General features: G+C 44.7%; 1 protein-coding gene across 3 annotated transcripts in view; it reads right to left on the bottom strand.

Moving 5' to 3' along the window:
• Positions 1-698: 698 nt before the first annotated feature.
• The window catches only part of LOC106602927 (bifunctional heparan sulfate N-deacetylase/N-sulfotransferase 1), a 113,996-nt gene continuing 89,196 nt past the window's right edge, over positions 699-25,498 (bottom strand). For all 3 annotated transcript variants that reach the window (XM_014195941.3, XM_014195943.3, XM_014195942.3), the window contains 12 exons: positions 20,819-20,906; positions 20,349-20,503; positions 19,943-20,128; positions 14,865-14,993; positions 14,447-14,629; positions 13,194-13,290; positions 6,352-6,475; positions 5,545-5,719; positions 5,060-5,230; positions 4,728-4,837; positions 4,076-4,178; positions 699-3,403 (listed from right to left, as the gene is read on the bottom strand). In XM_014195941.3, the coding sequence (XP_014051416.1) occupies positions 3,284-3,403; positions 4,076-4,178; positions 4,728-4,837; positions 5,060-5,230; positions 5,545-5,719; positions 6,352-6,475; positions 13,194-13,290; positions 14,447-14,629; positions 14,865-14,993; positions 19,943-20,128; positions 20,349-20,503; positions 20,819-20,906 (1,641 nt within the window). In that variant the 3' untranslated portion in view covers positions 699-3,283. The remainder of the gene's footprint in view (positions 3,404-4,075; positions 4,179-4,727; positions 4,838-5,059; positions 5,231-5,544; positions 5,720-6,351; positions 6,476-13,193; positions 13,291-14,446; positions 14,630-14,864; positions 14,994-19,942; positions 20,129-20,348; positions 20,504-20,818; positions 20,907-25,498) is intronic.

Genomic DNA, 25,498 nt, shown 5'->3' with positions numbered 1-25,498 from the left:
CGACAGATAATTTGTTTGACATGGGATCTTTTTGCGTCGGGAAAATGAATTGACAGAAATTGTGGTGGAAACGCCCTTATGCGCAAATATTATATAATAACCATCAGATCAAAGTAAACTTGGAGTCAACGCGATGATATGGCGTGTGGTCCTCCCAATACGACCTTTCCCATAAATATCGAGGGTCTTATTCTGGTGACATGAGTGATGCTTGCCTGCCGTTTGACAAATAAAACTATTCTCGCTCTTATTCATAAACTAGCCTACCCGCACTGTATCTGCGTGCTGTTGTCTAGAGCTCAAATGCCAGGGCCAGAGTAGCTGTATTTGTTACTTAAACGCAAGTTTTTTTTGTTTTTTTTACAAACTATCGGTAGAATTTAAAATGCGACGGAAACACATTGAACTTTTATTATTCGGTACATAAACATTTAAGTGAAAAAAAATACATTTGTGCACTGTCATGGCGCACTGACTTTTATCCGCAACAAATCCGTTTGGTGCGAAAATGCGCATATTTTCTTTGTGATTTTTTATTATATTCGCATGAAAATCTGTCGCCAATTGGATGAAAACTCGTTTATGTGCCACATTGGTTTACACAGCTTTCAGGGTGGGTCCCTGTCCTGCTCTTATCACTTTACATACCCCAAGAGATCGTCGTCAACTACATGGGAAATTAAAATGCATGACAAAAGTTTAAAAGACAGTGGTTTCTTTATTTGTAAATTAAAAATCACAAAAATTTTAGCTACAAACAATAAAAAATATTAACAACAATTGGTTGATTGTACAGTCCAGATGATTATCATTTCCTTATAGTTAATGAATGATCACTACTCAATGTCCAACATTATCATACAGAGTGAAATTCACTGGGACTTCTGCTGAGTGAGTGGGGTAAAGAAGGAACTGCCCAGACATGGGAACTCACTCGGCCCATCTCCTGACCGTAGTGACTAGGCTCAAACAACAACACCCTCCCTGATACTCTGAACCAGAACACTTGTACTTTATATTGCATTGTAAAACGGCTCAAAAGCAAAAAGGAAATGACAAGACAAAGGATTTGTGAATATAGTACAGCTCCTTGAACAAATTGAAATGAGAGCAGCATTTGTGCATGCATGTGTGTCGCCACACAAGGTGCATGATTCAGTACCTTAAATACAATTAATCTAGAATGGACCCATAAAACCACACTTCTTCACAAGGGTCCAAGTAATACAAAATGCTAAATGGACCCTCGTATTCTGGGGCACTGCAAAATCCCTCACACAAACAAGGACTGTTCTCTTTAACAGGAAAGTTGTACCAAAACCTTCTTACACTGTGTTGAGAAATAAATATTGTGCTTCTAGGAGAGCATGGATTCAGAGTAGATCATGTATTTGTACATACTGGATTGTAATACAACAAAGAAACAACCTCCCACATATGTTCATATTATTCGTATATGTATCCATAGCAACTGACAGGAGATAAAATGATGTGAGTTTACATTCCTATAACCTTGACTAATAAACTGAGAAAAGAAAAGGCTCTCAATCTCCTGTATAGATCACCCCAGCTCCTCCAGAGGGTGGGATTAACAGTCTTGAATTTGCAGCTTCAAATCCAATTTCACCTCTTAATTTTCTCAAAGTCTTTGCAGAACACACCTGATTGGACACTATGAAGTGGGCTAGGACTATAAGCTGCATTGATGAATAATGTCTGAGGATGACATGGGACAGTGTGAACCTTTAAGAGCCATCCTACACAGAAGGATAAGGACCACTTCTTATAGGCCGCCATTTACACTACCAACTGATCTAGTGGGCTTGGGTTCAAAGGGCATACTAAATCAACCACTGCAGAGCTAGAGATATGTTGCTGTGACCTACGCTTCTCTGGTGTGTTGGTTTGACAACATGTGGCAAAGTCATTCCAAGTGGAAGGGAAGACAGTGTTGTCTGTAACTGGAAACTAGGAGACAAGGGCTAGGGGCACCAGTATCCTTCCCCAGTGGAGCTGATCAAAAGATATCCTTCTATTCTGCACTCACCTATTGTCCAGGCACAAAAGGAGTGACAAATCAGATGACAGAAGGAATAGGGAAGTGACTAAGCTCGACTCAGTTGAGTTGGGAAAGACCAGGAATCAACATCCTGCTCTTCTTGCTCTATTAGCGGAAAATCAAGAGACGTGCTCGGTACAGTAACAAGTTGGATGGCGACGAGGATGTCCGTCTCCTTGGAGTGAAATTGCAATATCCACTTTAAGGCCTTTAAAACATGCAGCTACATTTTTCATGTCACATTTACGTTCAGTTTGTAGTGTACTCTACAGACATGGTAGGGTCCACCTGTATTTAGGAATGGGTTTCAATATTTCATTATTAAGGCAGTTACGACCAAGGACAACATTCCACTGACCATTACAACGCAAGCTTGTCTCATTTGGAAATATTACACTTTTCACTTTTTTAATCCCACTGTACTGTGGATTCATTATATTGAAGGTCTTAGAGACCCAAAGGTGATTTGACTTGACATGATAAAGGTCAAGTGTCAGTGTGGTCTGTGGGAGCAATTCATGGACTCCAGTTATGTTTTCAGATGAACACAGATTAAAAACATGGGACAGTTGAAAGGAACATACAATGCTCGACCGATGCATTGTGCAACCATAACAGCTCGGAAACAAATACAGACATCCAGCACTATATGAGTGTTAATGATTAAAATATAAATTCAGAAATACTTTCAAATTAACATTCCACTCCGGCACTTGAATATCCATTATTGGCTAGTGTATTTTTCATAACTGGCACTGAGAAACAAAGTCTTTCTCCGCCCTCTGCAAAGCGCACAGAGAGTGAGTGTGTCTGCCTGTCTGTGTGAGAGACCGAATAATAACATTGGGTTCTCCTTGAGGAAATGATACATCTCTTTGATCCCTCTTCTCTCTTTGCCCCAGCGTTGCTGTGTGCATGTGCCCACGGTCAAGACGGGCACTTTGTCATTCTTTCTGACAAAGAAATAGAACAATCCTAAACACAGTTCATGTCTCTCCTTCACCCCTGCCTCATTTCCCCTTCTGAGGCCCACACCCCAAACTTGGGTCGCTGGGGGCCACTGGGTTGAGTGGGCATGGAGGGCCTGCTGTGTCTCTCCTGCTTCCTCAGCTCCTGGTCACCCCGCGTGGCGCTGGCTGGCTGGAGCGGAGGGGAGAGTGCACCCCCTATGTGTGGGCAGGTTGGGGTGGCGTCTCTGTCCTTGTGTCCCCGGCCATGCTGAGGCTACCTGCTGTGGATCAGCTCCTCCCTGAGCCAGCTGGGCAGAGGCTGGCCCATCTTATAGAGCAGCTTGGACAGCTCTATGTTGTGGTCCCTGTAATGCTCCCTAAGAAAGGAGCGAGACTGCCACAGGACGAGAGAGTGGGGGAGAGAGAGAGTCAAATATAGGGTCATATAGTTACAAGAAAAATGTGAATAGACCAATACATCATTTATAGCTCCCACCCACAGTAGTTACCCATTTAGGTGGTGTTCAAATTATATACAAATATTCAATGTTATCATGAATATCTAACTATTATGCACAGGGAACAATACCACATAACATTGTACATAATCTGTAGTTAACTTAGTGTGCAGAGATTTTTTCCCCAGATACTGAGCAACTCGGGCAGCGGGCACTGCAAGTCTCATGAGCCCTGCCATTCAGACTGCTGCAGAGAGAGAAAAATCACCCGCCATTACCCAGCTAATTACCTCCGAGGTGTCTGTGCCAAAACAGTCAAGGTAACTTCAAGGACCTGAGCTGTGCCCACTGCCCACCCTGCCCCCCTCACAACCCCTCTCTATGTCTGCTCATTAGACACTCTGCCCGATCTGGTGGCTTTCCAAACCCACCCTGAAAGGAGCAGAGTCTGTCACAGACAAGCAATGATAAAGCAGCACTGACTGTAGGAAATACATTTTTTCCCCCTTCTATAAAATCTAAAAATACTTGCTTTTCAAGGTGACAAAAGTGAAATAAGTGTTGAATAATATAATCCACTTATCTTAAGGGAAAGGTTCATAACTTACATCTGTGTCCATGTCGGGGTATCTCCGTCCTTTACTCTTGCCCAAGCATTTGGTCTTCCCTCCATCTAACAACTGGCACCAGAACCCTTTTTTGGGATCAAACCTAGAACAGAGGAACACGGAACCATAAAATGGAGGAGGGCCAGTCAAAATGATGAAAATAAATTCCCAACCTAATCAAAAGGGAACATCCTGAACAGATGGTTTGCGGCTCTTCGTGTTTAGAGAAGAGACGCGGGACAAAACATATCCATTGTCTACAGAGGATGTGGCTGACAGATGTTGCTGTTTACAAGGATGGCTGAGTGATTATGTGGTCAAGCATCAGAGGCAGAAACAGAGATATGGGGGGCTGGAGACCAGGGGATGCAGAAGAAAGGGAATAGGTTGGCAGAGAGATGTCAAAGCGATGGTAATCCCTCCAGAAGGGAACATTCTGAAAATCACATCAAAGCTGTTCACAAAGCAATCACCTCTGCTCTAAACAGGAAAGATAGGCTGCTGCACAACCACACTGGTGTTGGCCAGCTCAATGCATTAATACGCATAATGTTACATTTCACACGATTAGGGAAACAAAAGCCTTCATTTGCCATGTGTTGGCTCCAGCAAGTGGGTCTACAGTGTTTCGAAGCTCGAATAAGACACTCACGCTAGAATCTTGTGGTAGTTCAGTGTGTTTGTCAGCCCAAGGAACTTCTGGATCTTGTCCATCAAAGCAAAAGGCTCTGTTCTCAGCACCTGACCATCCAGAACCAGGATCTGAGGAACCAGTTACAACAGCACAGTAGGTCAGATGGACTAGGTGAGCGGTCTTAAATTCAACACCAACAACAGTCTATACACACACACACACACACACACACATAGTATATACAGACTGAATAAATGTTTGTTTCCATTTAACCACATGCTTATGCACAATCACTGTAAACAGACACGAGTACAAGCATGCACACCTGGGACCCAGATGACCAAACGTACCTGGCTGGGGTGGTAGTGGTTGAGCCAGCGGCCCAGATGGGTGGCATACCAGCCCGGTACCAGACAGCGGTTCTGGAGCACCCGCAGCTTGATGGGGGCATTGCGGCCAGCAGTGATGACGTCATGGAAAGTATACTTCAGGGCGACTGAGTCACCATGGGCACGTTGGTGCTGGGGCAGAACAGACAGATATGACGTCACAGTCAGCCCACCTAGCCAGATTCCTCCAGAGTGCTGTGTCCTTGCAGAGGGCATTCCAACTCATTTCACACTCCTACAAACCGGTACATCACCTATTTCTATACCAGGATATTAGATACTTTATTTGCAAGCTCAAGGGAAATCAGCAATGCGGCTGACCTGGAAAAGGAGTGAAGCTACCCTCAAGCCACCCACAGCATTTCACCCAATTGCTATCCCTATAATAGAGTCTGGTGTTGGAAATGGAACAGTGGGAAGTGGTTTTCTCTGGGAGGGAGGTTCACCTGGTACCATGAGTAGGCCCTGTCTGCAGGGTTGATGAGGATGGTGATAATTTTGGCCTTGGGTAGGAGGGCGGCTGCCCGGCGTGCAGCCACCTCGGAGTCAAAGTAGTTAGCGCTCTTCTCAAAGTAGAAGTCTGAGCTGGTGTTGGAGGGTAGGGGAAAGTACTCCATGTACCTGTTCCAGCGAGGACAAACAGACAGAGCAGTTTGAACCGGATTAGATGAATCTGTCACCTAAAGACAATTTGGTTATCACCATTTAAAGTACAACAACAATTGCCTGACAAAAAGGATTTAAGGATCAGAATGAGTCATGGTAAACAATGTCATTCTTGTCCATATAACAAATACCAACATCCTATGTAAACAACACAGACTAGTTTCATTTGTCATCAATAACTATGAAAATGATTAAATGTTCTGGATAAAACATATGACTGCACAGGCATAAACCAGTCACTAGCTGAAAGAGACCAATTTTCCACAACCGAGCCCACCACACATTAATACAATGGTCTGCTTTCTGTTAATCAATGACTGAGCTCAGAGGGGGATGAACCAAAGCCTCTCCCTTTGAAGGATGAAACATTCCTCTAAAGCCAAAAAGACTAACTGGAATATGTCTCAAAACAGTTGGTTTAATACGCTATGAAAAGCATGGCGGTTAACATGAGTGATTTCTCTTTCCATTCTAACACGCTGCCCCCAAAACACAACCAGGAATGTTGGAAATGTCTTGGAGAAGAGGAATTAGTGCCGGAGTGGTGGCAATGAAAATGATTAAGTAGGAGAAGGGAAGTCACATACCAGTCGATGCCTCTGTGGTAGTTGTGACCATTGAAGAACTGGATCTCCTCAAAGGTCTCCTTGCTGGGGTAGTTACTGGTTAGATCAGGATGCATCCCCAGGAACAGATATAGGGCTGTGGTGCCTGCACAAAGACCAGCCGTTTTCATGAGTATTGCTGATACAAATATCCAATATAGATATTATTAGACGATGGAGGTATACGTTAGATATTAGACATAGTCCCTTCAGAAAGTTTTCGCACCACTTCAGTTTTTCCAAATTTGGTCGTGTTACAAAGTGGGATAAAATATATTTAAATGATCATTTTTGGTAGACGATCGACACAAAATACTCTATAATGTCAAAGTGGAAGAACAACTCTTACATGTATTAAAAAATGAAAAATAAAAACACTAATATATCTTGATTAGATTATTATTCAGTGTCGTGATTAGTATTCAGTGTCGTCTTGGTAAGGAACTCCAGTGTATATTTGGCCTTGTGTTTTAAGTTATTGTCCTGCTGAAAGGTGAATTAATCTCCCCGTGTCTGTTAGAAAGCAGACTGAACCTGGTTTTCCTCTAGGATTTTCCCTAGTCTTTGCTGATAACAAGCATACCCACAAAATGATGCAGCCACCATCATTCTTGAAAACATGAGTGGCACTCCGATGTGTTTTTTTTGGGGGGGGGATTTTCCCAAACATAACCCTTTGTATTCAGGACAAAAAGTTCATTTGACACATTTTTTTTACTTTAGTGCCTTGTTGCAAACAGGATGCATGTTTTGGAATATCTTATTCTGTACAGGCTTCCTTCTTTTACCTCTGTCAGTTAAGTTAGTATTGTGGAGTAATTACAATGTTGTTGATCCATCCTGTTTTCTCCAATCACAGCCATTAAACTCTAACTGAGTGGAAACCCCGAGTGGTTTACGTCCTCTTTGGCAATAGAGTTAGTAGTAGTGACTGGGTATATTGATACACCATCCAAAGCCTAATTAATAACCATTCTCAAAGGGATATTCAGTGTATTTTTTTTTTTTTACCCATCTACCAATCGATGCACTTCTTTACGAGGCATTGAAAAACCTCCTTGGTCTTTGTGGTTGAAATTCACTACTCGATTGAGGGACGTTACAGATAATTGTATGTGTGGGGTAGAGAGATTGGGTAGTCATTCAAAAATCAGGTTAACCACAATTATTGAACACAGAATGGGTCAACACAATTTATGTGATTTGTTAAGCACATTTTTACTCCTGAACTTATTTAGGCTTGCCATGAAGGGTTTGAATACCTACTGACTCAAGAGATTTCAGATTTTCATTTTTTTTATTGATTTCCAAAAAGTTCTACAAAACAAAATTCCACTTTGACATTATGAGGTATTGTGCGTAGATCAGTGACAACATCTCAATTTAATTAATTTTAAATTCAGGCTGTAACAACAAAATGTGGAGAAAAAAAATCAAGGGGGTGAATACTTTCTGAAGGAACTGTAAATGCCAGGGGTGTAAAGTACTTAAGTAAAAATACTTTAAAGTATTACTTAAGTCGTTTGAGGGTATCTGTACTTTACTTTTTATATTTTTTACAACTTTTACTACACTACATTCCTAAAGAAAATAATGTACTTTTTACTCCATACATTTTCTCTGACACCCAAAAGTACTCGTTCCATTTTGACAGGAAAATGGTCCAATTCATGCACTTATCAAAGAGAACATCCCTGGTCATCCCTACTGCCTCTGATCTGATGGACTCACTAAAAACAAATGCTTAGTTTGTAAATTATGTCTGAGTGTTGGAGTGTGCGCCCCTGGCTATCCTTCAATAATAAAAAAAAAATTATGCCGTCTGGTTTGCTTAATAAGGAATTTGAAATGGTTTATACTTTTACTTTTGACACTTCAATACATTTGAGCAATTCCATTTACTTTTGATACTTAAGTACATTTAAAACCAAATCATTTTAGTCTTACTCAAGTAGTATTTTACTGGGTGACTTTCACTTTTACTTGAGTCATTTTCTATGAAGTTATCTTTACTTTTACTCAAGTGTGACAATTTTGCACTTTTTCCACCACTGGTAAATGCTAAAAAATGTGATACATTTCTGATTCTTTACCACAGCTATTTACTACCCATCTGAAATGTGCTATAGCTTTAAATAGCAACAGGTCTACCTAGAGGCTGAGAGCCCAAAACACTCAACTAAGTAAGAGATAAAGTGCCAGGTAAAGAGGAGTGGTGGATGTAAAGTTGACAGACAAGATGGCTGACAAGATTATAGTGAATGCTGGTGCAGTTTGGTAATTACAATGGTGAAATGTGTAAACTTACTCTCAGACCCAACCCCCTAATCCGTTTTTATTGAAAAGATTAACATGGCCATTTTACAGCAGTCTCAGGAGGGCTATCGCTCCCTTAAGACATCTTTAAGAAGTTTAATTAGGCTACGCACTAAACCTGAAATTCCCATTTAGTGGGAAGCAGTCAAGGTTACAATAAAACCCAATGACTGACTGCTTGCCTGTCTGTGGTGATCCTATAAATTAAATAAAGTGTGTGACACTCTGTAAATGACTGCCCAGATGCTAATTATCCATCCCTTCTCTCCTTGCTGTCAATAAACAGAGGTTCAAGGCTGTTCCATGCCAGGCAGAGAAGCGCTTGTCCTTCTGGTGCAGTGGATTTAGTACAGTTAGTCTATTCTACACACCACTAGGGGATGGCTATCTGAGACACAGTACATCATCTATAACCCCCCTAGCTGCACCTGGAATGAGCTCAGGTCATGTCTCTCTGGATGTACAGGTAACTGCCAAAATAAAGGAAACACTTGGGGGATACAAAGTTCATTGAAAGCAGGTGATTCCACACAGGTGTGGTTCCTGAGTTAATTAAGCAACTAACATCCACTCATGCTTAAGGTCATGTATAAAAATGCCCAGTTGGCAGTTGCCCATTATTTTGGCTACCATGGCTAGAAGAGGAGATCTCAGTGACTTTGAAAGAGGGGCCTCAAAGGAGCATAGGGGGTTTAAATGGTGTTTGTGTCTCAGTCACCAGATATCAACCAAATTCAACACTTTTGGGAGATTCTGGAGCGGTGCCTGAGACAGCGTTTTCCAGCACCATTGACAAAACACAAAATTATGGAATTTCTCGTGGAAGAATGGTGCCGCATCCCTGTAATAGAGTTCCAGACAATTGTAGAATCTATGCCAAGGCGCATTGAAGCTGTTCTGGCGGCTCGTGGTGGCCCAACGCCCTACTAAGACACTATGTTGGTGTTTCCCTTATTTTGACAGTTACCTGTATGTTAAATGACTACCCCAGAGGAAATTGCTGCCACTATTTCAACGTAATTTCCTGTCATGGAACCTAAATGTGCATTTCCGCTCTACCTCTGAGGAATGACAAAGGCTTCTTATACATATTCACAAATTGGGAGAGGGAATTTCCACGTGGCATTGACAAACATCAACAAATAGGGCACTGACCGCTGTCAGTGTAGCTAGCTAGCATGATTACCTTATCTAGATAACTAGCCAGCCATCTTGCTAACCTTATCTGGAGCATGTAGTGACTTTTAGTGGTCAAAACCATTCTTCTTGGGGGGACGGGGGTAGCAGGTTTTGCAAAATGCCATCCTATCACGCAATTAAACCATTTATAAAACGGTCAGATATATATTTATAACACAGACTAGCTAAAAAATAAGTAAACATTTATTTTCTTTCTCCAATGGATTTTGATCATTTTTAAATGGTATAAAAAAGTGGAGGTGGCCAATAACTTTGGAATAACTTTGCAGCTGTTTCTAATTAACAAACAATGCCATGCTGGTGGCTGGTAACAAAATAAAACCCAGCTCTGGGCAAACCAGATGGGATGGTGTATCGCTGCAGAATGCTGTGGTAGCCATGCTGGTTAAGTGTGCCTTGAATTCTAAATAAATCACTGACAGTGTCACCAGCAAAGCACCCCCACACCATCATTCCTTCCGCTCAATGCTTCACGGTGAGATCCACACATGCGGAGATCATCCGTTCAACTACTCTAAGTCTCACAAAGACACTGCGGTTGGAACCAAAAATCTCAAATTTGGACTCCAGACCAAAGAACGTGAAGGCCTGATTCCTCTGAACAGTTGATGTTGAGATATGTCTGTTACTTGTACTCTGAAGCATTTATTTGGGCAGCAATTTCTGAGGCTGGCAACTCTAATGAACTTATCCTCTGCAGCAGAGGTACTCTGGGTCTCCCTTTGCTGTTGTGGTCCTCATGAGAGCCAGTTTCATCATAGCGCATAATGGTTTTTGCGACTGCACTTGAAGAAACTTTCAAAGTTCTTGAAGTTTTCCACATTGACTGACCTTAATGTCTTCAAGTAATGACGGACTGTCGTTTCGCTTTGCTTATTTGAGCTGTTCTTGCCATAATATGGACTTGGTCTTTTACCAAATAGGGCCATCTTCTGTATACCACCCCTACCTTGTCACAACACAACTGATTGACGCAAACACATTAAGAAGGAAAGAAGTTAATTTGTGGAATTTCTAACAAGACACACATGTGAATTGAAATGCATTCCAGGTGACTACCTCACCTCATGAAGCTGGTTGAGAGAATGACGAGTGTGCAAAGCTTTCATCAAGGCAAAGGGTGGCTACATTGAAGAATCTCAAATATATTTGGATTTGTTTAACACTTTTTTTGTTACTACATGATTCCATATGTGTTATTTCATAGTTTTGATGTCTTCAGTATTATTATACAATGTAGAAAATGGTAAAAATAAAGAAAAACCCTTGAATGAGTAGGTGTGTCTAAACCTTTGACTGGTAGTATATATATACACATACATACATTTGAAGTCGGAAGTTTACACACACCTTACCCAAATAGATTTAAACTCAGTTTCACAATTCCTGACATTTAAATCTAGTAAAACTTGCCTGTCTTAGGTCAGTTAGGATCACCACTTTATTTTAAGAATGTGAAATGTCAGAATAATAGTAGAGAGAATTATTTAATTCAGATTTTATTTATTTCAAGACATTCCCAGTGGGTCAGAAGTTTACATACTCAATTAGTATTTGGTAGCATTGCCTTTAAATTGCTTAACTTGGGTCAAACGTTTCAGCTAGCCTTCCACAAGCTTCCCACAATAAGTTGGGTGAATTTTGGCACATTCCTCCTGACAGAGCTGGTGTAACTGAATCATGTTTGTAGGCCTCCTTGCTCGCACACGCTTTTTCAGTTCTGCCAACAAATTTTCTATAAGATTGAGGTCAGGGCTTTGTGATGGCCACTCCAATACCTCAACTTTGTTGTCCTTAGGCCATTTTGCCACAACTTTGGAAGTATGCTTGGGGTCATTGTCCATTTGGAAGACCCATTTACGACCAAGCTTTAACTTCCTGACTGATGTCTTGAGATGTTGCTTCAATATATCTACATCATTTTCCTTCCTCATGATGCCATCTATTTTGTGAAGTGTACCAGTCCCTCCTGCAGCAAAGCACCCCCACAACATGATGCTGCCACCCCCATGCTTCACGGTTGGGATAGTGTTCTCCGGCTTGCAAGCCTCCCCCTTTTTCCTCTAAACATAACGATGGTCATTATGGCCAAACAGTTCTATTTTTGTTTCATCAAACCAGAGGACATTTCTCCAAAAAGTACGATCTTTGTCCCCATGTGCAGTTGCAAACCGTAGTCTGGCTTTTTTATGGCGGTTTTGGAGCAGTGGCTTCTTCCTTGCTGAGCGGCCTTTCAGGTTATGTCGATATAGGACTCGTTTTACTGTGGATATAGATACTTTTGTACCTGTTTCCTCCAGCATCTTCACAAGGTCCTTTGCTGTTGTTCTGGGATTGGTTTGCACTTTTCACACCAAAGTACGTTCATCTCTAGGAGACAGAACGAGTCTCCTTCCTGAGCAGTATGACGGCTGCGTGGTCCCATGGTGTTTATACTTGTGTACTGTTGTTTGTACAGATGAACGTGGTACCTTCAAGCATTTGGAAATTGCTCCCAAGGGTGATCCAGACTTGTGGAGGTCTACAACTTCTTTTCTGAGGTCTTGGCTGATTTCTTTTGATTTTCCCATGTCAAGCAAAGAGGCACTGAGTTTGAAGGTAGGCCTTGAAATACATCCACAGGTACACCTCCAATTGACTCAAACCATGTCAATTAGCCTATCAGAAGTTTCTAAAGCTTAGTGTATGTAACTTAGTCAACTTAGTGTATGTAAACTTCTGACCCACTGGAATTGTGATACAGTGAATTATAAGTGAAATAATATGTCTGTAAACAATTGTTGGAAGAATTACTTGTGTCATGCACAAAGTAGATGTCCTAACCGACTTGTCAAAACTATAGTTTGTTAACAAGAAATTTGTGGATTGGTTGAGAAACGAGGGTATGTAAATTTCTGACTTCGAGTCATGTGTCTTCCGAAACATGACCCGCCAAATTGTGCTTCCTAACACCCGCCAGCTTAACCTGGAAGCCAGCCGCCCCAACGTGTCTGAGGAAACGCAGTTCAACTGACAATCGAAGTCAGCCTGCAGGCGCCCGGCCCGCCACAAAGAGACGCGAGAGCGCGATGAGCCAAGTAAAGCCCCCCCCCAACCAAACCCTCCTTTAACCCGGACGACGCTGGGTCAATTTTGCGCCGCTCAATGGACTCCCGGTCACGGCCGGTTGTATCACAACCTGGGATCGAACCCAGGTCTGTAGTGACGCCTCAAGCACTGCGAAGCAGTGCCTTAGTCCGCTGCACCACTCGTGAGGCCTCATGAGATATTATTTTTGTACATTATGATATCTGTTGTTTACTGCTCACCTGTCTTCTGTGGTCCAATGATGAGCAACTTCGGGAATCGGTCGCATGTCTTCTCTTTGGACCAAATGTCTTTGTGCCTTTTGTCCTCACAGGGGTCCTGTAGTGACAAGAGTTAGTTCACCTGGAAGTTCAGTTCAGTAAAACGGTAAGGTGCCTCAGGATAAGTTACCATGGATGTGATTTGTACACACACGCACACTCTCTCTCTCTTTCTCTCTCTTTCAGGCTCCAGTATCATATCAAGCGGCAGTCTGTTTGTAATTAAAGTCCACCGCTGACTTGGCCAGGGGACTTCAGTGTTACGTGATTAAAGCCAGCCAAGAAAGCAGTGAGACCTTTGGGGGGAGTGTACAAACATGCGGCACAATGGTTACAGGCAACCGTATCCACCCTGTGGGACCAACGATGCCAATCGGAGGACGGGTACTTTTAATTCAGCTCAAATGAACCCAACCAGTCTAGTCCAACAGAGGTTTGGGGGAGCAGACTCAAACATTCGATTACTGATTCACGCCTTGATCAATTATGCTTGTACAAGAAAGGACTAGGGAAAGAACCCGTAATCAGTATCAGGCAGGCTGCCTTTCCATTGTTTTTCCTGAGTGGTAAGTAGCCTTCAGTGTATCTGTGTGGAAAATAGTTCAGAGCAGCCCTGCAAGGCGAGCTTCTTCACGTGCCTCAAGGTCATTCTGCATGCCAAGCTGACGCCAACTGCCTTAAATCTACCTGCCCCCTTCCCTTCAGTCCCCACTGACATCTGCCTGATGGGTAATGAGGTGACCAGGATATCACATTAATCCCAAGACACTTAACACAGTGCTGTGATGAAGAAGCCTTTGGAACCAGGCAGGCACAAGTTTTCTCCAAACTTCAAAGGGAGTCGGCCGGCACACATTAACCTCTCTACTTTGTGAGAACTCAATATTGACAGTCAGTGTGAGCAACTGCCAAGATGGCACTTGGACCTCTTAGGGAAGGAAACCTGTCTTCTTTCTGCGTTGATGGGAAACAGTGTCAGAGTGCTACTGTGGAAGCAGGAGCACCACAAAACCACAGTTCAAAGAGCCAGCCTCTCCTAGCCGTACCTACCAAAATAACATTTGCACTGTATGACGCAATGGAGACTGAGTCAAAAGGCAACATCTCTTCTATCTAGCCTTCTCTTAAATGACAGCCTGGTTTATGATAGTCCCGAGTTCCAAACACCCAGTGACCCCACAGCTCTCATGGCCTCTCACACAAAACACACACACCTGCCAGATGGGGTCCCTCTCCTCGGGGAAGATCTGGAAGTAGCGCTGGGCCAGCTGCACAGGTGCCAGGGTCTGCAGCCGCAGGTTGGTCCATGTCTGGAGGAACTTCACCAGGTTCTTAAAGGTGTACAGACCCAGACGGTCGTTCCCGTAGTTGGACAGGTGGGTCATAAAGATGCTGATCTGTGAGGACGGAATGAAAAATAAAATAAAAACTGAACGACATTCAGAGAAAAAGACCACGCAACGCACCGTCGTTTCCAACCACCCTGGCACAAAATGAGTTTAAAAAAAGTAGAAATAAAATACATTTAAAAAAGGGTTTTCAAAGCAGCCATAGAGAAATGAGCAGCATTATCCGTGATGGTGAAATGCATTCCTCTCCTGATGCTAGTGGTGGAGGTGGGTCTGGTCTCACCGGGTTGAGGAGCACCGTGAGGAAGAGCTCCCCTCCGTTGATGAGTTTGTCCAGCTCCTTGGGTCCTCCAGGATACTCATTGTAGAAGATGGTGTGAGTGAACAGGCCACACGTCTGCCTGGGCAGCACCTACAGTACATTAACACAACACAATCAATATTACATAGCAACACACCTGCACAGTGGGGAGTGTACTTATAGAAGCCGACCCTGATACCCAGTGAATAACTAAACAAATACACAAAAGTCCAAACATGGCCACTCGGTCAGAAATGCTTGAGGACACTATATTCCTCTGGGTTGTCTACACTTCCAGCTCAGGTGGTTCAACATCATTATCCCAATAAACTAGAGTGGTCACACTGTCATTGTGGAGAATGAAATATGACGTAGCTCGATTTAGTCTGTCAGCGAACCCATTTTCTCGATCCTAACACAAAGCCTCTGTCCTAACATAGTTAAAACACAACAACCTGCAATCCGGTTGGCGTCTGAGCACACAATCACAGGAGCAGAACGACCCGAAAAGCATCGCACTGTCTGTTCAGCCGAGGTGCACGCTGTATCAAATCAGGCCCTGTCATAATAGCTAGCTGGGGCTGTGGGTAAAAATAGCAGCGAAAGCAGCAGTGAAATGCTTAGGGAGGGAAAGGAAGGGAAGGCTGGATGTGCAGACTGAGGCTCCCAGGCTTTTCTCTCTCTCTCTGATTTTGGAAAACACAGAGTGGCTAACGGCCCCGCGCTAACGGGAGTCACAGACTGCTGATTAAGGGGTAAAGAGGGAGTGGAAGAAAGAGGAGGGATAGAGAAAAAAAAAAAATCTAGGTTTACACCTCAGAGGGTCTCTGCCAACTACCCAGTGAATATTTCACGGGGACGTGTTGAGGTCGGAATTAACATCTCCGTGACATCATCGCACTCCTCCACCAGACAATAAATAAATAACTGAAAACTGCTGGAGTTAGAAAAGGGGCCTTTAACAGAGATAAAAAATAAATAAATCCTAAACACATTGTGTATAAAGAAAATACAAATGTCTTTCAGCTTTAAAATGTATGAGACATTTGAGTGTAAATATCTTAACCAGGCAAGCTGTTGTTTATGCCCATGCCAAGCATATGGACATAAAATTACACATCGTAGAGATACTGTAAATAAATTGGCATTGACAGCGACATTACATTTGTCTGAAAATGACAACGTTCTCGTCACATCCCAAGCCAAGCAGTTGTCTTTGTTGATTTTGGCAGGGCTGTCATCGACGGTGAGATTGTAATGTTGAGAGAGCTTAACATAGCAATGTCCATTATGATCATTCACACTACTGTGTCTGTAAGCGTGCTTTTATTTCCTGGGAAGGGAGGGAGGGGTAAAACACTGATGGAGAAGGGGAGTGAATAGACCACGCCAGCCTCATGGCGTGGCAGCACGGCTACGTCGGCACTACTGCTTCTTCCCTTTCCTTCACTCTACTCAGCGCTGTTACCACGAGCTAAACCAAAATGTTCAAAACACACCAAAAAACAAAGCTTTGACCACTGAAAGGCACACACCTTTCAATATCAAGCACTTACCAGAAGCCAGAGATGTTATCTATTAACACAACTGGGTGAACTATAACCAGAGTAAATAAATCAAATAACCTCAATTTAATACTTCCTAGTTGCTAGGGACTCTTTTGGAAGAAGCTAGCTAGCTAACGAAGAACAACAAAGAATATCTAGTTAACAGAAGAAAAGAAAGAGAAAATCAGGACAGAAGAAAAAGGATATCAAAGTGAAACAGTTCTCTAAAGACACAAGAGACAATAATACAAGAAACAACACTTCTGTAGCTTGTCAACTATGTGTCTGTCTATCCCTGTTCTCTCCTCTCTGCACAGGCCATACAAACGCTTCACACCGCGTGGCCGCTGCCACTCTAACCTGGTGGTCCCAGCGCGCACGACTCACGTGGAGTTCCAGGTCTCCGGCAGCCTCTGGAACTGCCGGTCTGCAGCCAACAAGGCTGAGTTCATCTCAGCCTATGCTACCCTCCAGTCCCTAGACTTCCTGGCGCTGACGGAAACATGGATTACCACAGATAACACTGCTACTCCTACTGCTCTCTCTTCGTCTGCCCACGTGTTCTCGCATACCCCTAGAGCATCGAGCCTAGAATCCTCATCTCTCCCAAGTGGACATTCTCTCTTTCTCCCCTGACCCATCTGTCTATCTCCTCATTTGAATTCCATGCTGTCACAGTTACCAGCCCTTTCAAGCTTAACATCCTTATCATTTATCGCCCACCAGGTTCCCTTGGAGAGTTCATCAATGAGCTTGACGCCTTGATAAGTTCCTTTCCTGAGGATGGCTCACCTCTCACAGTTCTGGGTGACTTTAATCTCCCCACGTCTACCTTTGACTCATTCCTCTCTGCCTCCTTCTTTCCACTCCTCTCCTCTTTTGACCTCACCCTCTCACCTTCCCCCCCTACTCACAAGGCAGGCAATACGCTTGACCTCATCTTTACTAGATGCTGTTCTTCCACTAATCTCATTGCAACTCCCCTCCAAATCTCTGACCACTACCTTGTATCCTTTTCCCTCTTGCTCTCATCCAACACTTCTCACTCTGCCCCTACTCGGATGGTATTGCGCCGTCCCAACCTTCGCTCTCTCTCTCCCGCTACTCTCTCCTCTTCCATCCTATCATCTCTTCCCTCTGCTCAAACCTTCTCCAACCTATCTCCTGATTCTGCCTCCTCAACCCTCCTCTCCTCCCTTTCTGCATCCTTTGATTTTCTCTGTCCCCTATCCTCCAGGCCGGCTCGGTCCTCCCCTCCTGCTCCGTGGCTCGACGACTCACTACGAGCTCACAGAACAGGGCTCCGGGCAGCCGAGCGGAAATGGAGGAAAACTCGCCTCCCTGCGGACCTGGCATCCTTTCACTCCCTCCTCTCTACATTCTCCTCTTCTGTCTCTGCTGCTAAAGCCACTTTCTACCACTCTAAATTCCAAGCATCTGCCTCTAACCCTAGGAAGCTCTTTGCTACCTTCTCCTCCCTCCTGAATCCTCCTCCCCCTCCCCCCCCCCCCTCCTCCCTCTCTGCGGATGACTTCGTCAACCATTTTGAAAAGAAGGTTGACGATATCCGATCCTCGTTTGCTAAGTCAAACGACACCGCTGGTCCTGCTCACACTGCCCTACCCTGTGCTTTGACCTCTTTCTCCCCGCTCTCTCAAGATGAAATCTCGCGTCTTGTGACGGCCGGCCGCCCAACAACATGCCCACTTGACCCGATCCCCTCCTCTCTTCTCCAGACCATTACCGGAGACCTTCTCCCCTTCCTCACCTCGCTCATCAACTCATCCTTGACCGCTGGCTACGTCCCTTCCGTCTTCAAGAGAGCGAGAGTTGCACCCCTTCTGAAAAAAACCTACACTCGATCCCTCCGATGTCAACAACTACAGACCAGTATCCCTTCTTTCTTTTCTCTCCAAAACTCTTGAACGTGCCGTCCTTGGCCAGCTCTCCTGCTATCTCTCTCAGAATGACCTTGATCCTAATCAGTCAGGTTTCAAGACTGGGCATTCAACTGAGACTGCTCTTCTATGTGTCACGGAGGCTCTCCGCACTGCTAAAGCTAACTCTCTCTCCTCTGCTCTCATCCTTCTAGACCTATCTGCTGCCTTTGATACTGTGAACCATCAGATCCTCCTCTCCACCCTCTCCGAGTTGGGCATCTCCGGCGCGGCCCACGCTTGGATTGCGTCCTACCTGACAGGTCGCTCCTACCAGGTGGCGTGGCGAGAATCTGTCTCCGCACCATGCGCTCTCACCACTGGTGTCCCCCAGGGCTCTGTTCTAGGCCCTCTCCTATTCTCGCTATACACCAAGTCACTTGGCTCTGTCATATCCTCACATGGTCTGTCCTATCATTGCTATGCAGACGACACACAATTAATCTTCTCCTTTCCCCCTTCTGATAACCAGGCGGCGAATCGCATCTCTGCATGTCTGTCAGACATATCAGTGTGGATGACGGATCACCACCTCAAGCTGAACCTCGGCAAGACGGAGCTGCTCTTCCTCCCGGGGAAGGACTGCCCGTTCCATGATCTCGCCATCACGGTTGACAACTCCCTTGTGTCCTCCTCCCAGAGTGCTAAGAACCTTGGCGTGATCCTGGACAACACCCTGTCATTCTCCACTAACATCAAGGCGGTGACCCGATCCTGTAGGTTCATGCTCTACAACATTCGCAGAGTACGACCCTGCCTCAAACAGGAAGCGGCGCAGGTCCTAATCCAGGCACTTGTCATCTCCCGTCTGGATTACTGCAACTCGCTGTTGGCTGGGCTCCCTGCCTGTGCCATTAAACCCCTACAACTCATCCAGAACGCCGCAGCCCGTCTGATGTTCAACCTTCCCAAGTTCTCTCACGTCACCCCGCTCCTCCGCTTTCTCCACTGGCTTCCAGTTGAAGCTCGCATCCGCTACAAGACCATGGTGATTGCCTACGGAGCTGTGAAGGGAACGGCACCTCCATACCTTCAGGCTCTGATCAGGCCCTACACCCAAACAAGGGCACTGCGTTCATCCACCTCTGGCCTGCTGGCCCCCCTACCTCTGAGGAAGCACAGTTCCCGCTCAGCCCAGTCAAAACTGTTCGCTGCTCTGGCACCCCAATGGTGGAACAAGCTCCCTCACGACGCCAGGACAGCGGAGTCAGTCACCACCTTCCGGAGACACCTGAAACCCCACCTCTTTAAGGAATACCTAGGATAGGATAAAGTAATCCTTCTAACCCCCCCCCTTAAAAGATTTAGATGCACTATTGTAAAGTGGTTGTTCCACTGGATATCATAAGGTGAATGCACAAATTTGTAAGTCGCTCTGGATAAGAGCGTCTGCTAAATGACTTAAATGTAATGTAAATGTAGTTAAATTATTGAACACAAAACCAAGTCTTTAAAATATCAACACAGATCATTTCAAGAACAGCTAGTTTATACATAGAACCTTGTGTGTGTGTGTGTGTGTATGTGTGTGTGAGAAAGAGCATGAGGATAGGGGGTGATTGGGCCGAGTCCTTACACTGATGCCACTGTGGTAGAAGCCTCGTCGGAAGCGGGCAGGTTTGAGGTGGGGGTACTCCTCCGTGCTGGTCACCTTGATGCCCCACACCTTCTTCCAAGCGTCGTACAACTGGACATGGACGGGGTACACCCCAGAGTGGTGGGGAGCCACGGCGTAGCCCATGTTGGTGGGGATGCCATGCTCCTGGGCGGAGAGAACCGGTTGATTCAACACATTATGATTTAATTCACCCGTGCTATTTTTCTACTTTTTTAAAATCAACCGTAAATGGCCAAATTCAAACAGAAATGGATTTTTTTAACAACCAACCACCCTGCAGTCTCCTAGTATCAACATAACAAAACCCTCAGTGTGTAATATATGTAGAGTGTGTGTAAAGACTGCAGATGCCACCCCACCCTACCTGCGCAAACCTCCTGTTGAGTAGCATCTGTTCGGCCAGCACGGATTGGTTGTGGAAAAGGTGGGGCTGCATGTGGCTCCACATGTGGGGGAACCACCAGAACTCTTTCCCATAGGAGAGAAGCAGGTCATCACCCAGGTCCTCCTCATCCGTACCTGGAGCATAGAGACAGAGGGAGACTGGGAGTTTAGTCTACACATATACGCAGGCATAGGTGTGTGGTGGTGTTGAAAACCTAGCAATATGCGCTGTGATAATCTGAAGTTCATTCATTAATAAGCATAAAAATGTGCGTATTTTTGTTGTTGTTGACATTTAATCTATGCATTTGGTGATGTACCTCATGATCAATGGTATGCTCTGGAACATGCGAGACTTGGATCGTCTGTCATGAGACATTCTATTATAAGCTCTGCCCTGGGTTCGCCTATACAGTCATACAGTGGGTAACCAAATGCCTGTCCACTCACCAGTATGGAAGAACTTCCCAGAGAAGCCCAGGTTGAAGGTGAAGTTGGGGACGAAGGTTCGGAGGTCATTCTGGGTCTCCAGTAGGGCCTGGACAGAGGGGACATGGATAACTGTTAGGAGTCATTCACATGCAATACATAAATTAGATACACTACCGTTCAAAAGTTTGGGGTCAATAAGAAATGTCCTTGTTTTTGAAAGAAAAGCACATATTTTGTCCATTAAAATAACATCAAATTGATCAGAAATACAGTGTAGACATTGTTAATGTTGTAAATGACTATTGTAGCTGGAAACAGCAGATTTTTTTATGGAATATCTACATAGGCCCATTATCAGCAACCATCACTCCTGTGTTCCAATGGCATCTTGTGTTAGCTAATCCAAGTTTATCATTTTATAAGGCTAATTAATCATTAGAAAACCCTTTAGCAATTATGTTAGAACAGCTGACAAATTCTGTGCTGATTAAAGAAGCAATAAAACTGGCCTTCTTTAGGCTAGTTGAGTATATGGAGCATCAGCATTTGTGGGTTCGATTACAGGCTCAAAATGGCCAGAAACAAATAACTTTCTTCTGAAACGCGTCAGTCTATTCTTGTTCTGAGAAATTAAGGCTATTCCTTGCAAGAAATTGCCAAGAAACTGAAGATCTCGTTGATCTTCATTGTAAAGGGTTTAAACACTGTTTCCCATGCTTGTTCAATGAACCATAAACAATTAAATGAACATGCACCTGTGGAACGGTCGTTAAGACACTAACAGCTTACAGACGGTAGGCAATTAAGGTCACAGTTATGAAAACGTAGGACACTAAAGAGGCCTTTCTACGGACTCTGAAAAACACCAAAAGAAAGATGCCCAGGGTCCCTGCTCATCTGCGTGAACGTGCCTTAGGCATGCTGTAAGGAGGCATGAGGACCGCAGATGTGGCCAAAGGCAATAAATTGCAATGTCCGTACTGTGAGACACCTAAGACAGCGCTACAGGGAGACAGGACAGACAGCTGATCGTCCTTGCAGTGGCAGACCGTGTAACAACACCTGCACAAGATCGGTACATCCGAACATCACACCTGCGGGACAGGTACAGGATGGCAACAACAACTGCCCGAATTACACCAGGAACGCACAATCCCTCCATCAGTGCTCAGACTGTCCGCAATAGGCTGAGAGAGGCTGGACTGAGGGCTTGTAGGCCTGTTGTAAGGCAGGCCCTCACCAGACATCACCGGCAACAACGTCGTCTATGGGCACATCCCACCGTCACTGGACCAGACAGGACTGTCAAAAAGTGCTCTTCACTGACGAGTCGCGGTATTGTCTCAACATGGGGGGTGGTCGAATTCGCGTTTATCGTCAAAGGAATCAGCGTTACACCGAGGCCGGTACTCTGGAGCTGAATCGATTTTGGTGGAGTGTCCGTCATGGTCTGGGGCGGTGTGCCACAGCATCATCAGACTGAGCTTGTCGTCATTGGTGGCAATCTCAACGCTGTGCGTTACAGGGAAGACATCCTCCTCCCTCATATGGTACCCTTCCTGCAGGCTCGTCCTGACATGACCCTTCCAGCATGACAATGCCACCAGCCATACTGCTCGTTCTGTGTGTGATTTCCTGCAAGACAGGAATGTCAGTGTTCTGCCATGGCCAGCGAAGAGCCCAGATCTCAATCTGGGACCTGTTTGATCAGGGTGATGGCTAGGGCCATTCCCCCCAGAAATGTCTGGGAACTTGCAGGTGCCTTGGTGGAAGAGTGGGGTAACATCTCACTGCAAGAACTGGCAAATCTGGTGCAGTCCACAAGGAGGAGATGCACTACAGTACTTAATGCAGCTGGCAGCCACACCAAATACTGACTTTTTGTTCAGGGACACATTATTCAATTTCTGTTAGTCAAATGTCTGTGGAACTTGTTCAGTTTAAGTCTCAGTTGTTTAATCTTTTTATGTTCATACAAATATTTACGTTAAATTTGCTGAAAATAAACACAGTTGACAGTGAGAGGACGTTTCTTTTTTTGCTGTGTTCACACACACACATGATCAAAGTATTCAGACCTCTTGACTTTATCCACATTTTGTTACGTTACAGCCTTATTCCAAAATGGTTTAAATATGTTTTTTCCTCATCAATCTACACACAATACCCCATCATGACAAAAATAGGTTTTTCAAATTTTTTGCAGGGAGGTGACCCAATGGTGACTGACAGAGCTCCAGAGTTCCGCTGTGGAGATGGGAGAACATTTCAGAAGGACACCCATCTCTGCAGCACTCCATCAATCAGGCCTTGATGGTAGAGTGGCTAGATGGAAGCCACTCCTCAGTAAAAAGCACATGACAGCCGACTTGGAGATTGCCAAATGGCACCTGAAGGACTCAGACCATGAGACAATATTCTCTGGTTTGATGAAACCAAGATTGAACTCCTTAGCCTGATTGCCAAGCGTCACATCTGGAGGAAACATGGCACCATCCCGTCGGTGAAGCATGGTGATGGCAGAATCACACTGTGGGGATCTTTCTCAGAGGCAGGGACTGGGAGACTAGTCAGGATCGAGGGAAATATGAACAGAGCAAAGTACAGAGAGATCCTTGATGAAAACCTGCTTCAGAGCACTCAGGACCTCAGACTGGGGCGAAGGTTCACCTTCCAACAGGACAACGACTCTAAGCACACAGCCAAGACAACGCAGGAGTGGCTTTGGGACAAGTCTCTGAATGTCCTTGAGTGGACCAGCCAGAGCCCGGACTCGAACCCGATCGAACATCTCTGGAGAGACCTGAAAGTAGCTGTGCAGCGACGCTCCCCATCCAACCTGACAGAGCTTGAGAGGATCTGCAGAGAATGGGAGAAACTCCCCAAATACAGGTGTGCCAAGTAGCGTCATACCTAAGAAGACGAGGCCATAATCACTGCCAAAGGTGCTTCAAAAAGGACTGAGTAAAGGGTCTGAACACTAATGTAAATGTGTCATTTCTGTTTTTGTTTTGTCATTATGGGGTATTGTGTGTGGATTGATGAGGGAAATGACAATTTAATCAATTTTAGAATAAGGCTGTAACGTAAAAAAATAAAAAAACTTTCCGAATGCACTGTACGTCAACAATTTTGTATGTTTTTTTTGGAGTGAGAGAGAGGGGGTCGAAACAATTTCCAAATGCACTGTGCGTTAACTATTTTGGATGTTTACTGGACAGAGATATTGGGGTGAAAGGTCAGAGAGAGATCTGAAAGAACCTTTGCGCTACACCTTCCTTGTGACTTAGATCGCTAGACCACCCCAGGCCACCACATATGCATTCTTTATCTGTTACTCCAAAAAGGCACTGTAGTTAGCGGTAGTGTTTCAGTCCACACATTTTCCCCCGGCACAGACAGACAAATGCACTCTCCCTCTCTCTCTGAAAAACACACACTGATGTGAGTTGTTTATTGTGCCTCCAGTAACTTAGCATCTGTCTCATCATCCCTCTACACTTCATTACCCTGTCCACATTCACTTTGCATCTGGGTCTATTTTTTTTTATTTTTAGGTTTAGCCCCTCTCTGCCACAGCTCAATCAAAGCCTGATTCATATTTAACACTGTGGTGGCAGACAAGACAACACTGCTTTGATTGTGTTTGTTTCATTCCCTCATTCCCCCCTTCACAGAAGAACAGTCCATTGCACCGGAATGGGCCTCTCAGAAGAAGAATACGAGAGGAGAGATAAACAACACAAACGATGCAAAGCTGCGTCTGTATCAAATATTCATGCTGTAGGGCCAGTCTGCGGACGCCCCTTGAACAGTGACTCATCACAAAGCAAAGCCAAAGATAGTGGTTGAGCTGAGCTTCACACCCAGCTGCTGTGGCAGGGAGGGGGTGTTAAAAGGCCTGGACGGCTAGAAAGGCTGGATGGACAAAGGATGTCCTCTGGGTTGGAGGGAGAGAGAAAAAGATGTGGACAAACACTGGAGGGCAGTTCCTGACCTTTAGTTTGAAATATGTGTTTGACTGAGGAGGAGGTTGTATGGGATTCCAGTCTCACGGAGTCTTATTCTACTTTGAAAAGAGACATTGGATGGCAATACAATAAAATATATTCTGTTCCACTCAGTTGCATTCTGATCCTTCTCTGGCTGTGGAGGGGATATACAGTGACAGCGTGAGGGAGAGACAACCATGGCAGTCAGGCCAGCTGTGTCCCCCTGTCCTGTGTCCTCAAGACGGCCCCCCCCCCCTGGGGACAGACATGTTGGTGGCTGCCCCTGTGCCCCTCGGTCACTGCCACATCTGCACAACTCTGGCATGGGCTCTCTCACACATGGTAAAGTCACCTGGCTGTCTCACTGTCTGTGTCCCTCCTTCAAGGTCAGCTCTGCCTCTGGCACCGACACCTGAATGACTCACTGCTTATTATAGTTGTGTTTTTTCTTTTTTACATTTATTTTAATTGGAAATTCAGTTTAGCTTCAGTTGGTTCTCAGACCCGTTTTGCTCGTTTTCATTTAGTTTCAGTTTTATAAAAACCATTTATGTTTTTATATGATTTAGTTTCAGTTTCAGGGTTCGGGACAGAAAGGACGCGTGGGAGGCTAGGAGCCATTTGGGTTGTATAGTTTGTGTTTTTTGGGATGTCACGTCTTGCCACTATGGGGCGGTAATACATAAGGTGATGGGTCAGGAAATAG

This window comes from Salmo salar, chromosome 04 (assembly GCF_965601325.2).
Source record: "Salmo salar chromosome 04, fSalSal1, whole genome shotgun sequence".
In the NCBI taxonomy this organism is placed as follows: domain Eukaryota; kingdom Metazoa; phylum Chordata; class Actinopteri; order Salmoniformes; family Salmonidae; genus Salmo; species Salmo salar.
This window is presented reverse-complemented; position numbering and strand designations above follow the sequence as displayed.